The sequence below is a fragment of the Dermacentor silvarum genome, chromosome 6 (assembly GCF_013339745.2).
Source record: "Dermacentor silvarum isolate Dsil-2018 chromosome 6, BIME_Dsil_1.4, whole genome shotgun sequence".
Classification (NCBI taxonomy): Eukaryota; Metazoa; Arthropoda; class Arachnida; order Ixodida; family Ixodidae; genus Dermacentor; species Dermacentor silvarum.
The window spans coordinates 114,361,018-114,379,809 of NC_051159.1; the positions used below are offsets into that span (position 1 = coordinate 114,361,018).

General features: G+C 46.2%; 1 protein-coding gene and 1 long non-coding RNA gene across 2 annotated transcripts in view; one reads left to right on the forward strand and one right to left on the reverse strand.

Moving 5' to 3' along the window:
• LOC119455867 (uncharacterized) overlaps positions 1 to 17,686 on the reverse strand; it is a 44,326-nt gene extending 26,640 nt beyond the window's left edge. The window contains exon 1 of the long non-coding RNA XR_007467540.1: positions 17,234 to 17,686. This is a non-coding gene — a long non-coding RNA (uncharacterized LOC119455867). The remainder of the gene's footprint in view (positions 1 to 17,233) is intronic.
• LOC119455866 (uncharacterized) lies at positions 4,864 to 15,256 on the forward strand. Its single transcript, XM_037717380.2, has 8 exons — positions 4,864 to 5,005; positions 5,243 to 5,338; positions 6,967 to 7,050; positions 7,143 to 7,290; positions 13,649 to 13,764; positions 13,861 to 14,031; positions 14,775 to 14,898; positions 15,077 to 15,256. Exons 1-7 carry the CDS (start codon positions 4,988 to 4,990, stop codon positions 14,862 to 14,864), a joined length of 723 nt encoding a protein of 240 aa, XP_037573308.2. The 5' UTR covers positions 4,864 to 4,987; the 3' UTR covers positions 14,865 to 14,898; positions 15,077 to 15,256.
• Positions 17,687 to 18,792: the final 1,106 nt, after the last annotated feature.

Consider the following 18,792-nt stretch of genomic DNA (forward strand, 5'->3'; position numbering starts at 1 on the left):
GCTATCTTGGTTCTCCACAAGAAAAGTAGAAAGATACCTATCAATAAAGAGGTCAGGCAAGGAGACACAATCTCTCCAATGCTATTCACTGCATACTTAGAAGTATTCAAGCTCTTAGACTGGGAAGGCTTAGGAGTGAGGATCAACGGCGAACATCTCAGCAACCTTCGGTTTGCAGATGACATTGTCCTATTCAGCAACAATGGAGACGAATTACAACAAATGATTGAGGACCTTAATCGAGAAAGTGTAAGAATTGGGTTGAAAATGAATATGCAGAAGACAAAGATAATGTTCAATAGCCTGGCAAGGGAACAAGAATTCAGGATCGCCGGTCAGCCTCTAGAGTCTGTAAAGGAGTACGTTTATCTAGGTCATTTACTCACAGGGGACCCTGATCACGAGAAAGAAATTTACAGAAGAATAAAATTGTGTTGGAGTGCATACGGCAGGCATTACCAAATCCTGACTGGGAGCTTACCACTGTCGTTGAAAAGAAAAGTGTACAATCATTGCATTTTACCAGTGCTAACATATGGGGCAGAAACTTGGAGGTTAACAAAGAAGCTCGAGAACAAGTTAAGGACCGCACAAAGAGCGATGGAACGAAAAATCTTAGGACTAACGTTAAGACACAGGAAGAGAGCGGTGTGGATCAGAGAACAAACGGGGATAGCCGATATTCTAGTTGACATTAAGCGGAAGAAATGGAGCTGGGCAGGCCATGTAATGCGTAGGATGGATAACCGGTCGACCATTAGGGTTACAGAATTGATACCAAGAGAAGGGAAGCGCAGTCGAGGTCGGCAGAAAACCAGATGGGATGATGAAGTTAGGAAATTTGCAGGCGCAAGTTGGAATACGCTAGCGCAAGACAGGGGTAATTGGAGATCGCAGGGAGAGGCCTTCGTCCTGCAGTGGACATAAAATATAGGACGATGATGATGATGATGATGATGATGATGATGATGATGATGATGATGATGATGATGATGATGATGATGATGATGATGATGATGTACGCCGTCGTGGACTTTCTGAAGAACTGCTTTGGGCCGTACAGAGTGATTCGACGCCTGAGCGACGTGACCTACGAGGTCGTTCCTGACAGTGACAGTAGCTCCAGTCGCCGCAAGAACTTACCCGAAGTGGTGCATGTCGTGCGGATGAAGCCGTATCTGTCGAACTAATTTTCCTTTGTTCTTTTCTGTTGTTTTTGTGGTTTTGTTTTGCGTGTCTTATTCTGTGCCATTTGTACACCGCCATCATATGCGCATCGGGACGATGCTTCCTTCGGAGGGACGCAAACACCGCGCCTGTACTCCGATGAAGAGGAGGACTATACGAGCAGGCATGCGCGTTTCTATCAAGGCGCGGCGAAGAAGAAGAAGTCGCAGTAGCGCGCTGTATTAAAAAGGCAACCTGCTGCTATCCCTCTTGATCAGGGCTGTGCGACCTCTGTTTTTGACGTTGCGACAATATGATGCGCATCCTCTCTCATATCAAACGCCACAGGAAACTATTTAAAACTGCGAACTGTCCCCTATAATTTGTAGGTTTAGAGTGAAAAAATCAGGCAAGTTTGCACTCGGTCGCGCAAAGCTTAGGCACACCGAAGCTTACTGGTTTCAATTGCTAGGTATGAACTTGGTTGCTGCTAGGTCTTAACTTGATTTAACCTAACTACGCTTGTAGGAAGGTATTCTCGAGCGATCATTTTCTGAGGTACATTCCCTTTCGCGACATTTCGCGTGACTAGCGTTGGACGCGTGGGCGCCTACGAGCGACAGCGCTCCTGGCATGCCATAAATGCAGGCAGCCTAACCGAGTTTGGTACAATGCCAAGAACGCTGTCGCTTGCCGACGCCCAATGCTATGACGACATTTCGCGTGACTAGCGCTGGACGCGTCGGCGCCTACGAGCGACAGCGTTCCTGGCATGCCACAAACGCAGGCAGGAAGTTTTAGAAGGCGTTGGGCAGGCCACGGCCGCTGGATAAAAAAAAAGTTGTCGCAGTTTCACCTGAAAGGCGAAGCATCAATTGCGATAGCAAATTTGAAGAGAGCTATACGGAGTAATGATAGCAGCTTTATCAGCTGTATAAACTTGGACATGCAGCAGCACCGGCAACACGCAGAACTGTTGTCGACGCCGCCGGCGTTTTGCCCGCGTTCGCTCAAAATGCGTGCGGCGTTGGTGACTGTTACCGGAGCCTCTGATATAAATAGGCACTTCGTGCCCCAGCTAAACGTCGCCTCCCTTCCCTGCCCGTCCCCCGCCCTCCCCCACAGCTTTTCGCGCGTCGGAAGAAGGTACGTTTACTCTACATATATGGTGATTGTAGAGGAGGAAAGAGACGCCTACTTCTGCAGCCCTTAAGGGAGCACGGCGCAGAACGCGCGTTTGTTCTCCGCCGTGCGTTCACTCCCCGTGAAAGCGCGCGTCCCTCGCGCTCTTTCACTCGCACATACAGCGTTCGGCGGCGCGCGGCGACGATTTCATCTCCATTGACGTCATACGGAACCTCACGGCGACGGCGACGGCGACGGCAACGGCGACGGCGACGCCGACGGCAGAAATCTGCTTTTGAGTGTCCATATAATTGCTATCGCAATAAAAAAAAATGTCACAGTTTCGCCCTAAGGGCGAAGCAATGAATGCGATAGCAACACAGCAATGTCATACGAAGTAAGGTGAGCGGCTTTGGTAGCAACAACACGCAGAACTGTTGTCGACGCCATCGGCGTTTTGCCCGCGTTAGCTCAAAATGCGTGCGGCGTTGGTGACTGTTGCTGGAGCCTCTGATATAAATAGGCACTTGGTGCCGCAGCTAAACGTCGCCTCCCTTCCCTCCCCCTCCCCCACGGCCTCTCGCGCGTCCGAAGAAGGCGCGTTTGCTCTACATATATGGTGATTGTAAAGGAGAAAAGAGACGCCTACTTCTGCAGCCCTTAAGCGAGCACGGCGCAGAACGCGCGTTTGTTCTCCGCCGTGCGTTCACTCCCCGTGAAAGACGCGCCCCTCGCGCCCTTTCACTCGCACATACAGCGTTCGGCGCGCGGCGACGATTTCATCTCCAAATGACGTCATACGGAACCTCACGGCGACGGCGACGGCGACGGCGACGGCGACGCCGACGGCGACGGCGACGCCGACGGCAGAAATCTGCTTTTGAGTGTCCATATAATTGCTATCGCAATAAAAAAGTGCGGCCTGCCGCGTCGGGCGCGCTGCAATGGTAGCGAACGTGACGACCGTAGTTGCATTGTCGGCCGCTTGGCTGGGCCGAACGGCGCTAGTCATCGGTGATGGAACGCATCGGCTTGCACGCGCGACGACGTTCCAAGCGCGTTCCTGACGCATTTGCTATGCCGATGCCAGACAACAGCCCCCGGCGTGTGACGCCGCGGCGGATCGCACCGTTTTCGATGCACGCGGCAGGTCGCACCTTTCTTTTTATCCAGCGGCCGTGGGCAGGCTAACCAAGGTTGGCACAGTGCCAAGAACGCTGCAGCTTGCCGACGCCGAACGCGTTGGAGGCTAGCCGCTCGATATCAATCGGTCAGCTTCGCTGTGTCTTGAGCTGTGCGCGGCCTAGTGCAAGCTTTCGCCTTTTTTTTAACACGAAAGTGTTTTATGCCGGGGTCCACCAAGACTTCACTGACGTATTTCCGTCACGGAATTACGTCATAGAACATAATACAAAGAAAGAAACCAGAAGAAAAAGTTCCACAAACATGCAAAATTTGGAAATCGAACCCACGACCTCTCGGTCCGCGGCGATAGATCGCCGAGCGTTTAACCCATTGCGCCACAAACGCATTTGCAGAGAGCTACACAGACGCGCCTTATATATCTAACACTCCTCCGTGTACCCGCGCTCTTGCTCGGGGCGGTGCCGCCGCCTACGAGCAGAAAAGAGAAGTACTGCATTATGACACTAACGCGCACCGACAGTGAACGCTTCGGTGGTCTCAGCACTACGACGCCTCGATGCCAGCATTCGAAGGGACGCTGGCATCAAGAAGCACTACCAACTAGGTGGCGTTCACCGTACTCAGCACAGCGGAGCGTGGCCTCCGCAATTAGCTCTGAAAATGTTTCTGAAGTTGATCGCGGAGGCTGCAATTACGACGCGCTGTACGCGCTGATTTGACTCGGTGACGATTCAGTTACGTGCTTTGTCTTGCGCGTTGTATTAGTGTGTCAGTTACGTGCTTCGTCTTTCGCGTTGTGCTAGCGTGTGCAGCGTAGTGCAGCTTCCATATGCACGACGGTTGCTCATGGTCATCGACGTTGGTAGTCGTGATGGAGGAGACGTGCCACCAGGCGTCAGCGTGGGTGCATCAACGCCCAAGGGCGCTTTAGCCACAAAACACCAATAGACATTATATATCAATGTGCAATAAACATTACACTACTTCTGTGAAGACACGTTTCACTTTCGTGTTCTATACCGATTCCTATATAAGAGGGATCAACCACATTTTTTTCTCCTGGCTCAACGCTCCGCGGAGAGAACAGGCAGGGGTCGGGAAGGCAGGGAGCTGGCGAGGAAGGAGGAGGAGGAGGGGGAAGGACGAGGAGGAGGGGAGGAGGAGGAGGAGGGGGGAAGGAGGAGGACACGGGGTCTCCTCCTCCTCCTTCCTTTTCCGAGTTGCCATGGCTACCACGGCTACGCACCACGAATTACGGCTGGCTTAAACAGCTTCGCTGTTAAAAAGAGGAGCATGAAAAACAGCGCGGCGTTAGAAAGCTCCGGATTAAGCGTTGTTACATACAAATATATAATTCCGTAAGAGTTCAGCACAATAACATTCACAATAACTGCATTTCGCTCTAATGCTCTCTCTTGTAGGCTTCACTTATGTTGGAAGCGCTGCAAAATCGAAGTGCTTGTTAGCGGACAAGCAGAAGAATCCTTTTTGGAAGCACCCTAACGGCTCTCTGAAAACTTCTGAGGAACTCTTCGGTATCAGCGCAAATATGCAATACAAGGGAAAAGTAAGTCTTTTGTACTGTGCTCAAATATTTCCCTTTTATAAGCTTTGACATTTATATGCGGCTCTAGGCACTACTGTCGCTGGATAAGGCGAAAAATTAAGCATTGAATAATAATTTGACACTTCACAACGATTGTCATTCTTAGAGTACAGCATGGGCAGAACTGCTGCGCGCATGCATTCTCTATTCGACCTTCCATTTTTGCTGACTCCTAAAGCCACGCTGCTTGTTTAACAGGCTACCATAATGGGCGCTGAAGCTGAGACATGGACAGAACTAGTCAAAGGTGCCGGAAAGTCCTCAATAATAAAAAGGGACATGTCTTTTTCGTCGGTAAGTGCCTTCAATTTCATCACAAACCACAGAAGCGATCTTCCAAACTTTCCTATATTAAAAACGCTTCCGTTAGCATTAAGTTTCAGCCTTGCCCGGGCCTAGATATTACCATTTTAAGGGAATGCAGTTTCTGCGAAAGCACTCACGCAACTCGAAGCCGCTAATGGAGATTGGGCATATTATGGAAAGAAGCGGCCCGATTATTTTTCATTGTATTTCGGCTATTTTAAGATTTTTTTTCCTATTTTTCGTTTATGAAATGGGCCTCCGGGAAAATCACTAAACGTACTCAGTCGGCCATAGACCCTCCCCCGGCCCTCTTACGTATGTGTAGAGATAGGGTCAAAATTATACGGGATCTGCGAGGGCGAGCCAAATGACATTCTTGCGCATGCTGAAGAAGCAAGAGCCTGATGTCAAGACGTAGCTTTGCGTATGCACGTTCTTCCGAGCTCGTGTGCCGGCCCGGCCAGTACGCATTACCAAGCGCTCGCTTCTACAGACGGCGCAAAAATGCACTTGGGCCCGCAAAAAAATTTGACAGCGGAGCTGTTCATAGTCGAGCCTTCGCCGTCTGCCCGGTGTCACGCAGGTCACGTGACCAGCAGAGGAGGAGAGGCACGCTGGGGGAGGAGGCCACCAATGAGAGGCCGCGCTGGGCGCGAGGAGGAGAGGCGATAGGTACAAGAGAAGGTGTTTCTGTGCGGCGCGCCCTTTCGGATAACGAATGCGCATCACAGCTAGGATGCAATGCGACTATGGAAAGACCACAAATAGTGCGTACTCCTGAGCAAGAGGCTGCCTACCGCGAGCGTCAGCGAGAGTTGGTTCGTGAACGGGCTCATCGCTTGCTCTCATTACTGGCGCGCAAAAAAAAGGGCGGCGCAACTTGCACGGGGAAAAAAGATCACAGAGAGAAACCTCACACGAAAAAAAAAACATACTGAGAGAACCGCAAGTATGCAGCAGCACCAACGAGGCAACGCGCAGAGCTGCAGCCGATGCCGTCCGCGTTTCCCCGCGTTCGCGCCAAATGTGCGCGGTGTCCGTGATTGCAGCCGATGCCTCTGGCGGCGGCTCGGAAGGTATCGACCTGAGAACTGGACACTCGTCGAGTAGCGTCGGAAGTCGCTGCCTCTTCTCGCCTCGCAACGTTTGAATATAAGTTCCTGTTCTACATCTGTGTTTACTTGTGTTTACGCAATTGCATCACGTGCAACAGATGCACATGTAACACTCGGTGTAACTAATACACCTTCGCCGTTCAACCATCTTCACGAAGTGGAAGGGGAGGTGATTGTTTTCCACCTGTTCATAACACGTTATATTTGTAATGCATGTTATTATATTATCGCTGCTTATACATATAAATATACACCACTGTTTCTGTGTCTCACTCAGTCCCATGACCGTCTTATCGACGCACGAATTTGAAACAGTTGTGTATTCGTTTGAGGAAATCGCATTGTTCAAAAGGTGTTCTCACGTACAAAGAAATGTTCTGCGTTTGTGTTAGGCCACTTTTAGGAGTACTAAACTAATTGAAAATCAGGTCACTGCGGCAATCCATAATGAACTTCGCTCCAGCAGCACACTATCTTTACAATAATCTTGCTTTCTTTCAGTATGACACAAGAAAAGACAAATACAGTAATAAGAATGTCTTTTCTTTGCTTCAAGAAGCAGTCTACGAGGAAGAACACACACAGGTTTGAAGATTTCTTTCTATTTACTCGAGAAACATTGTTGGTCGATGCAGTAACCGAAGGAAACAACTTTATAGCTATGCTCGCTTTTGCAGCAAAAGCACTCTGGGGAGTTTCCAAACCAGAATGTCATCATCAGAAACTACCTTTACTTCAACTCCTTTGCGCCAGATCAAGATGTATTCAGCCAACACGCTTGTCTGCCAGAAAAACCTTCAGGCTCGTACTACATAAACTTCAAACGTAAGCTTATAACCTGTCTTTGCTGTACTGATCGTTAGCTTAGAGTATATCTTGTAACCCGGTGTGTCCTGCACAGGAACAAGATGGGATTGATGCTTTCGATAAGCGTCGTTCACAGAGGTGCTAGCGCAGCACAGATGGCTTAGCTACGAAGCGCAAAAAAATAAGAAAAATTTCATGGACGCTGTAATTTGCCTAGTCATGTCCGCAGAGCACGCTGACAGCGTCTGATTCATCAGAAAATGGCAGGTATTAGTAAAGTTAGAAAAAGAGGTTACGGCATACTTTCACGATGATACCTATCCGCGCATTTCTGCAAACTAATGAATCACATTATAGTGGAGAGTTTTAGAATAGGGGCCCCAAAGAGCTTTGCGGGTGTTAGCGTTGGGGCATGCAGGAGTGAAGAGTTCTCAAATAGGGCTTTGCGTTTGGGTGATTCCACGAGAGATCAACACGGGTTCAAAAATTCATATTTGAGATTTCATTCAATATTTTATATTTTGTGCGCATATCACTCGGTAGTACGAAAGTGAACTTGCCTTCTTTGACAAATGGATACTTTAGGAGAAAAAAATATCGAAATTCTTCAGGTTGCAGGCGCAATTTTCATGCACCGGGCATTCTCGCAAATTCACAACAATGCGAAATACAAAATATTACGGCTACAAAGAATGCATTTTCTTGTGTAAAACGTATACGTAAAGAAGAGTCAGCAAGTGTTGTTTGAGGCTTCTGTGCAAAACGGAAGTTTTTTAGAAAAAATTCTTAATTTGCTACACTTTTCGAAATTTGCTATATTTACGAATTTTTGTCTAATGAAATAATGCATGTAGCCTTTTGAAATTTGGTGGGCTATGAGACCTTAACCTGTTTAACGATTGTGCTGAATATTGTTGCTGTAGCACAAATTTCCATTTTTACAGTTTGCCTCAAATGTGTTTTGACTAAAATGAACACTATTTAAAAATCAACATAAAAAAAACATCGTTAATTTTTCTCAAAATTTCGTAAACAGCTGTCCACAGACACTGAAAAAAGAACATTAAAAAACATCTTGCATTATTTTGTTTTTAATGACAATATATGTGGTAGAAATGAGAGCTTCGCCGGGATGCAGCAAGGTGCTAAGAAATAGGGACATCGGGGTAAAAAGAACGTCCATTAGCCTCTGACGTGCCTAAAATTGGCCATGATTGTGACAAAAGGGCAGTTTTGGTAAACTAGTATTATGATTGCAAGCACGCAGTTCTCGAATGCCTAACTTTCTGACGTAAATTGTGCTACTGGGCCATCATTCGCGCCCATATTTTGTTAGTGCTTTCAGATGATGCTCTTCTAAATATCGTCTCTTTTGAACGAGTTGGTAGAGCGTAGTAGAATGGGGAGTGGGTCCGTGGGAGGCGGTGGCAAACAGGTGGTGAAACGAAATACGTTGAAAGTTGCTGGCGGTGTGGCCGCCGCCTTAAGAGGAAGCTTTAGCTTGGGTGCTCCGATCTAAATACATGTAAAACGAGAATTCGTTTTTCTCGGCAACCGCTGCACCACATTTGGTGACGTTTGTTGCAGTTAAAAGAAAAGTGAAACTCTAGTGGCTGTTGGTTGCGATTTTAACACGAAAGTGTTTAATGCCGGGGTCCACCAAGACTTCACTGACGTATTTCCGTCACGGAAATACGTCATAGAACATAATACAGAGAAAGAAACCAGAAGAAAAAGTTCCACAAACATGCAAAATTTGGAAATCGAACCCACGACCTCTCGGTCCGCGACGATAGATCGCCGAGCGTTTAACCCATTGCGCCACAAACGCATTTGCAGAGAGCTACACAGACGCGCCTTATATATCTAACACTCCTCCGTGTACCCGCGCTCTTGCTCGGGGCGGTGCCGCCACCTACGAGCAGAAAAGAGAAGTACTGCATTATGACACTAACGCGCACCGACAGTGAACGCTTCGGTGGTCTCAGCACTACGACGCCTCGATGCCAGCATTCGAAGGGACGCTGGCATCAAGAAGCACTACCAACGCCACTTAGGTGGCGTTCACCGTACTCAGCACAGCGGAGCGTCGCCTCCGCAATTAGCTCTGAAAATGTTTCTGAAGTTGATCGCGGAGGCTGCAATTACGATGCGCTGTACGCGATGATTTGACTCGGTGACGATTCAGTTACGTGCTTTGTCTTGCGCGTTGTATTAGTGTGTCAGTTACGTGCTTCGTCTTTCGCGTTGTGCTAGCGTGTGCAGCGTAGTGCAGCTTCCATATGCACGACAGTTGCTCATGGTCATCGACGTTGGTAGTCGTGATGGAGGAGACGTGCCACCAGGCGTCAGCGTGGGTGCATCAACGCCTAAGGGCGCTTTAGCCACAAAACACCAATAGACATTATATATCAATGTGCAATAAACATTACACTACTTCTGTGAAGACACGTTTCACTTTCGTGTTCTATACCGATTCCTATATAAGAGGGATCAACCACATTTTTTTTTAATTTAAGTCGTCAACTGTTTAATAAAACTGACAAAATAGCAGAGCTTCAGAAAACAAAACTATCAAATTTACAACTGTAACTCAGCAATGAAACATATCACAATCTTGTAAACTGCACCGAATAGTAAATCTAAAGTGTACAAAATTGCTATATTCTACATGGCTTTAAAATAGACTACTATTTTGTGTGTAGAACTTGTGCAAAATCCTTGTAAACAATGTAACAAATTCACGTAAGAAATAAATTGGCATATTAATTTTGTTTGCTTTGAATGCTCTAATAGATGCCGTTCACAGGTCTGCGATATCTTTTATATAGGTGCAGAGCTACGAATTTGTAAACTTCGTGCTTCTATTTTTTTTTTTTTGTCAAGCTTACCAACAGTTGAAAATTCTAGTTAAATAATAGATGCCAGAAATCGACATTTCGCGTCCGACAGTCACTAGAATTTACCTTTCTCTCATGTGCAACAAATTTAAGTAAAATCGTTTCTGCGTTTTACATGTATTTGAATAGACGGCATCGGAGTTGGGCCCGAGCTAAAGCTTCCTCTTAAGAGCAAGCTTTATTAGATTCGCTTCATTAGATCTGCGTGATCTGGCCCTCTGGATCAGTTGGTCTTATTGAAAATGTGAAAAGAGCCGCCATTACTGCAGCGCTTCGTAAACTGAGGACGCGTTCTCAGCACGCTATCATCCTTTCGGATTTGTCAGCAGTGCTCCAACAATTATCCCGTGCATTGTATGGCAGCAAGTTCGGCCGACAGTCATCGATGTTAGCTAAGGAGCTCAGCAATAGGCATTTCATTCTCAAGTTTCAGTGGATACCGCCACATGTTGGACTAATTGCAGGCAATGATGCAGCAGATTAAATTAAAAGTGTCAATGAATCACCCCTTATATAAAGACTTCTGAGCACTTTGAATATCACCTCACAATCCAGGAGTGGTTTAAGGAATCCGCCACGCAGAAGCTATACGCTGTTTCATAGAGTAAGAACTAGTTGCGCGAACCCCCCACCCCCTCCTTGTTAATGCGGAACAGTTCATCTGTGCCTGCCAATACTTCAATAAAAACAGAAACGCTCTACTTGAGGCTTAGCACAGAAGACACTTTCCTTAAGAGTGCGCGGAACAGGTAATGTTTTCCAACACACATAAGTTTCTGAGAGAGGAAGTATCGCGCCTCTTTCCACCTGTTCAACCCCCTTTTTAAAGAGGCGGTAGAAGAGAGCAACCGCTGGCACTATCTGCCAGCTAAATCAGCCCTAACCAACACCATCGCCGCCCCCCCCCCCCCACCCCCACTGTACCTTAGATTATATTGTATAATGACGTTTCCGACGGAGCCATGACGAGTACGACATTTTTAGAGACTTTTACCTGCCGTAAATTTTGTTACTTGTGTACATGCACAGGTAGTTCACCGTTAAATCTGCAATCATCTGCGCTGCCAGCTACGCACACTTGTTAAATAAAATTAGCCATGTAAAGGTTGCTCTGTTGACGTATCTTTACTCACATTCAAGAGAATGAGTATTGTACTAAACGGTATTTTATGCATATGTATTAACCATAAGGGTAAAATTACACTTGTGTCGCAATCATGGCCAAGTTTAGGCAAGTCAGAGGCTAATGGACATTCTTTTTACCCCGATGTCCCTATTTTTAGCACCTTGCTGCATCCCGGCGAAGCTCTCATTTCTACCACATATATTGTCATTAAAAACAAAATAATGCGAGATGTTTTTTAACGTTCTTGTTCAAGTGTCTGTGGACAGCTGTTTACGAAATTGTGAGAAAAATTAACGATGGGTTTTTTTTTTATTTTGATTTTTAAAGTGTTCATTTTCGTCAAAACTTCACATTTGATGCAAACTGTAAAAATGGAAATTTGGGCTACAGCAACAATATTCAGCACAATCGTTAAACAGGTTAAGGTCTCATAGCCCACCAAATTTCAAAAGGCTACATGCATTATTTCATTAGACAAAAATTCGTAAATATAGCAAATTTCCAAAAGTGTAGCAAATTAAGAATTTTTTCTAAAACACTTCCGTTTTGCACAGAAGCCTCAAACAACACTTGCTGACTCTTCTTTACGTATACGTTTTACACAAGAAAATGCATTCTTTGTAGCCGTAATATTTTGTATTTCACATTGTTGTGAATTTGCGAGAATGCCCGGTGCATGAAAATTGCGCCTGCAACCTGAAGAATTTCGATATTTTTTTTCTTAAACTATCCATTTGTCAAAGAAGGCAAGTTCACTTTCGTACTACCGAGTGATATGAGCACAAAATATAAAATATTGAATGAAATCTCAAATATGAATTTTTGAACCCGTGTTGATCTCTCGTGGAATCACCCGTTTTCGAATAGCGCTTGCAGCGCCACTACGGTGTCAAAGAAAACTATTATAAATATTAAAATAAACTATACCATTTTATGATAAGAAGAGTAATTTTGAGTTACAATTGAGAAGTTATTCTATTAGCAGCAAGCGATTTGTTGCCCTTAATTTTGAGTAACCAACTTTACGTGCTTTCACCAGCCAAGCTAATCCACGTTAGGCCTACGAGCCATGAAATCGACAATCGAACTTGGAATCAGTGGCGTCTAATGAATCAATCTTCATTACACACGTTAGTTGAGAGAAAGCGATAACCGTAGTCACTTCTCCTAGCTTACGAACTTCACGCGTTACCACGAATCAAGCCCAGTTTGGTACTCAGAAAGCCGTCGCTTCGATGGGTGCCGCCATGTTTGTTGACGCAAAGCTTTTGGGGCTCCCGGAAATAGCGTGCCCAACGCAAAACCCAAACGCATTTTGCGTCTCGCGCATGCGCAATGGTGTCGACGCCATTTCTTTGGGACCCCTATTCTAAAACTCTCTAGTATCGGAAAGTGTATTGTGAATGATTGTTTCAAACATGCTAAATATACACAGATCGAAACTACAACAAATAATATTAGGAATTTCGAGATCTGTACTGGAAACATCGGAAAAGAAGGGTGGCGTCAACGCTTCCACAGGAGCACTTATAAACGAATAGAGGCCCTTTTGTTACAACGCCATTTCGTTCCTTGTTCTTCGACATTTCACATACACAGAGAGTAATATACACAATTTCATGAGCAAGCAATTTGCCTACTCATACACGGAAGTAGTAGTTGTAGTTGCAGTAGTAGTTGTAGTCGTAGCCGTCGTCGTTGTTGCTGTTATTGTTGTTTAAATGAGAATCTGGAAAAATAGGCCTGCAAAGGACCTGCTATTCCAATCATCAAATATAATTCAACGACTAAGGTATGTATTAAAAACAGTAACAAACACAAAAAAGGTACAAACGCAGGTCACTCAAGTACGCAAACCTAATCTGCTACAGCAACCTCTTTGCACTCTGAAGGACCATCCCAACGACCGCACTAAACGTACCTCAGGGTTCACAACTTGAGCTACAACATGTATATGAACCGTGGACCAATTCCGCATGTACGTGCCAGGCTACCAATGGCGCTATAATTTTTTCTGAAAGCCACTGGCCTCAACGAGACTTTAACGTGTATGCTGTGCTGTACGCTTTAAGAGCCGTATGGCTTACTATCATTTCATTTATCATTGTATTTACCTGAACTTGCAGTTTTTATGGAAGAGCCTGTCTCTTTATCTCTCTCACGGGCCATTCATGAACACGGCCGTTAACGTTTAGACAAAATTACGGCAACAGTCAGCGAGATACGAGAAGGTGTGCATGCCCGACGGCTTGAAAGGAAGTGTGGCGCAAGGTCATTCAAAGTCATGTGCTACGTACATAGAACGATCGAGCATACGTTGTTAACGACGTGTCTTCCTGCTGTTTTACAGCTTTGAAGGCCTGTACCTTGGACGCTGGCAACAGGACAAGGTTTTTAGCAGCTTTTCGCAAAGTACTTACCACTTCCACAAGGTTGAGCACCATTCTCACTGTGCAAAACTTTCACGTAAGTCGTAGGATCTAGGCAGTTAAGCGCCGGATGAACCTATGCTGACATTGTTCTTATATAGTGCATTTTGTCTTTTGTCTCTCGTGTTTTTAGTTCAGGTGGTACAACAGGAACGGAACGTCAGTAGGATTTACTTTCCATGAAGGCATTCTGGGCGAGAAGTCAAACGAGTCAAAGTTTAGCACAATAGCCAAGAAAAAAGCAGAAGGAGACCAACAGTCTTTGACAGTAAGGTTTCGGCTCACGGCGACGTCTGAAGCGGATGTAAGAAATTTTTTTTTTCCTACCCACAATCCTGCCGCTACCCGTGAGATCAAACCGACCAGGAACCGAAATTTAGTACACATCCTGTTTTTCTCGTATAACTACAAAAAGTTCCAAAACACTTTCGCTTACACATAACACGAAAATGCTTAACATTGGCCTATTAAAATGATATTGGTGCATTGTGCACGAGATCTGTGCCTTTTCATCAGCGCTGAATAAGTCTTTGTCTCCCTGAGTTAGACCAATCAACCAGACGTGTTTGCTTCACGGATCCGGTCAAAGAAAACTAACCTGTGATAATTAATAAATAACTGTAACTGCAGTGCTCATAAGTGCTAACTATGCATTTTAACATAGATTTTGCGAACGTGATCATCAAGACTGGAGCTGCGAACAGAATGCCTAGCGAATTCTGGGCTTTATAATATGGTTAGCTTAAATTTTGAAATTATAACGCGTCCCATAAGATTTGTAATTAAATGTTTTGTTAATTTAAATAGTTGACTGAAAAACCAGTAATTACCATGTACATCGTGATGTCTGCCGCCGCGAAAGCCGCGTTGCGCAAAAAAAAAATAGTCGCCTAATTTCTATTACTCTACACTTCATAATCGGTTACCTATTCGCCTATAACACCCGGAATAAGCTAACACAAAAATTCTTAATTTCCGAATCACCAGCAATATCATAACGCACTCAGACGCACAATTAAGTGTTCTTTTTCTTTCTTTTTTCTACAGGAGTGTACCTGGCAATCATATCTATTTCACAAGCAACAGCTTACTGCGTTCCAGCCAAGTACAACGCCATCCCCAAATAAGGTGTTCTAATCGAAGCGCTAGATTTTAGTGCACGTTGCATGCGGTGAGCAATTTTATTGTTCGAATGTACGAGTGCATGTCCAGAACGAGCAACGCCTTGTTGCTCACCATGGAAGTACAACCATGGGAGCTTACTGTACAACCTTCACGTAGTGAAGGTTCTACAGTAAGCCATATTACTTGAACCGATTTTCCTTTCTCTTACCTGCTTCCCCAAACAGGTCTCATGCCATCGTTTAAAGAGTAACTGCGATAACAGCATGAATTTGCTCAACAGCCCATCCACTGCGCATGTTCTTTTTTGAAGCCATCGGAAACAGCTGATGCAACAACTGTGCCGATAAGCAACTCATCGTGCCTACATAAACTCTGTGTTTAGTGCAATAACGTAATCTTGCGAGACCTGCTGCTGCGCCCACGTAGGTTGTTACAATAAGTGCAACGAAATTTTAGACAGCACAAAAAGCCGAGTTTCAGATAGTCTACATCCGCCACAGAGCTGCCTCAATGAAAAATTTCACCTTTGAAGTCAGAGTGAATAAGTCACGAAACGCTCCGAAAAAGAGACGTTTAACCACCGAAACTAAACAAAAGAGAACTAAACTGCCATTACAGCTCGCTTGAAATGATGCTCAACCCAGGACGTTGAGAACCAACGCGGCTACCTTATTGGCATAGCCTCCGAGATTAGATGGCAGCGAGGGTTAGAAATCCCCGGATGCGACGTTCCAAGATTTGAGTCAGATCTGCAAACCCCCATGTGCGGGCATCATCTGCATCATAGCTGTTTAAAGGCTCTTAAGAAAAAAAGAATGTCCGTTTCCAGTCCTGCAGGGCTTTGCCAAGATAGCATGAACAGTACGAACAGTTTGTCGATCAGTTTCTCCGTGGTTTGAGCTGCTGTTTCGCATACCTGCAATGCCTCCTTGGGATCACTTTTTGTACGACGAGACTGCTTACAATATACTGGACGTCGAATTCAAAAGCAAGTCACGTGACAAAGACAGACACCTTGTTTCTCTCTCTCTCTCTCTCTCTCTCTCTCTCTCTCTCTCTCTCTCTCTCTCTCTGTGTGCGTGTGCGTGTGCGCGTGCGCGTGCGTGTGTGTGTGTGTGTGTGTGTGTGTGCGTGCGTGCGTGCGCGTTTGCGTGTTTGTGTGTGTCAGCACATCGGCGCATTTCGACCCAAGCATGTTACATCAAAGTATCGTGAGCAAAACAAACCCCTGCGTGTCCCGAACTAGGGTTTCTATTTATAGAGGTTTTCAGCTGAAAACTTCTATCTATGAACCGCATACAGAATTATGCAGAACTGCATCATTTCGACATTTAGCGAAGCCATGCTATACCATGTGTCCCAGCTAACTTTAGCTAAGCTGCTCACCTAAAAAAAAGAAAAATAGAACTACTTTAAAAAAAAGCACGGTAAAATATACAATTATAAAACCTACGGTGTATGAATATGTCTTGCATCGTGTATTTTTTTTTTCAACAGCTTGGCTATAACGTTACCTGGGACACCCTGAATAAGGCTAGCCTGGCATCTAGACCCGCGCAGTGCGCAGGTCCGTCATATAATGCTCGCTGGCAAGACCGGTCGATTTGTTCAGTGATTTACGAAGCTATCGCTTTCCGAGCTGCACCAGGAGATATCGGCAACATCAGGGAACCCGCGCTAACGTATGAATGAATGAATTTTGGGGTTTTACGTGCCACGACCACGATTCGATTGTGGAGCACGCAGTGGTGCGGGACTCCGGATTAATTTTGACCACCAAGGGATCTTTAACGTGCACCTAATGCAGGGCACAAGGGGTTTTTGCATTTCGCCCCCATCGAAATGCGGACCCCACGGCCGGGATTCGATTACGCGACCTCGTGCTTAGCAGCGCAACACCATAGCCGCTTAGCCACTGCGGCCGGTCCGCACTAACGTAACGTGGACGCCGCTACGGCTTAGCGATACACTTGGTGGGCAGGGGCTCCCGCAGAATTCAGAAAGCGATAGTATGGCGATAGGAACGATTGTATGGCGATAGAGAGAAGCATAAAAAAAAGCGTACGGTCATATATGCCAGTGAGTAATTTAGGGCAGGTAAGTGAACTGCACGGGTCCGCGCTCGCAGGGTCCGCTTAGTTCTGCTCACGACAGCATTAACCCACAAACGGGAAACCGGACCAACAAAATTAAGTGTACTAAATTCATGCTGAAGTTCCATATGGCATGAGATCACGCAAACACGTGCCACGGTGGACCTAATGCATTTCTGATGCCTTTTGAAGTGCATCCCTTCGGAGAAAGTTGCACATTATACGGTGCCAAGACAGCAGCAACAATATATTTGGCGTCAAGCGTAACAATTGAAGAGCACTACTCACCCTTGGTTTGATGGTTATGCCTCGTAAACGCAACGTGGAATTGAAGTAATTCGTTTGCTTTGTTGGCTTTCACCTTTTGGGCACATAAACACTGTCGAGAGATATTTCTGCGTCATCCGGGAAGACAGCACCATATAACGAACACGCGCTCAACTTTACAACTGGAGGGTGGGTAGCACAAAAAGACAACGAGGAGAGTCATATCACGTACTACATACAAAGCGTGACGCATGTACAAACCGCACGGATTCAAGACTTCCGCTGAACGAAGGAACGGTTGTCGTTGCCTCCATACTATATCTCATATTACGTCGAAGCTCCAATTGTTCGTGCTTCAGCGACGCTGCACTAATAAGCGGTATGGTCGCTTTCACATCTTAAGCGAAGGGCACGCCATTACGCCGTTCCAAAAACAAGGTTGCACTGAGCCTCGCGCTCGAACAGTGTCGGCCGAACTCGCAGGACCTAGCCATAGTCTTATCAACGATCGAATTTCGCTATCTCGGCCACACGGGAACGGTTAACGAGTAAATGGTGTCGGGACGGGCTGTCTCAGTGTAACTTCCGTCTCGACACGAACACCGGACACGTAAGCCAGATATTTCATTTCATTTATTTACCCAACTGACTGCACGCATAGCTTTATCCAAGCCTTCGCCGCGTCATCGCTCCGTACGTTCAGCGAGGCGAACCTTCCACGCCTGCGCACATCACCGGTCTAGGTAACAACTTTATGGTAAAAGCATAGAGAAAGAAATTGTCAAAGCAACAGATACAAGCAGCTTGCGTGCCATGGAAATGCGAATGCACGCCATACGGACAGCCTAGACCAGACTTGTTCGGAACCGTAGCTGCGGCTTCCGCTTTCCTTCGGCAATGTTGTCACGCATTCAGCGGTTTATATTTAGTGAATGAATAAACCAGTATATGGTTCATTATGTTGGCACTTTGCGTTGGGATCCGTCACTTCGTAATTAATACCACATTGGTGACGCGGATAACAGACATATCGCACCCCCATATGGCCTACCAGGAAGTCAGCGTTGCCTTCTAACACGAAAACTTCAGCAGCAGTAGCTACAGGTCCCGCAACAATTAACTGATTCAGACTCAGCCACAACAGCTCGTACTCGACGAGGGTAGCCTCTGGATGCTGCTGACCTGTCGCGGTTGCTTAGTGGCTAGGGTGTTGCGCTGCAAAGCACGATCGAGCTCGCGGGACCAAATGCCGGCCGCCGTTCGATGTAGGCGAAATGCAAGAACAACCGCGTAGCCTGCATTGAGTGCACGTTAAAAAACCCCAGGTGGTCAAAAATATTCCGGAGTCCCCCGTTGCAGCGCGCCACATGATCAGATCATTGTTTTGGAACGTAAAACCCCAGCATAAATGAGGGAAGGGGGGTGGGGGGGGGGAGGTTCGTGCGGTCTATCGCTTCAACGGAAACTGAGCGGCGAATGCACAGCGCATACAAAGGTGAGAGCCGTGTGGAGACAAGAGACGCGCGGGCGACCGCCACAGCCGGGCAAAGTACTAGCGCGGTTGTTGGCAGAGTAAAAGC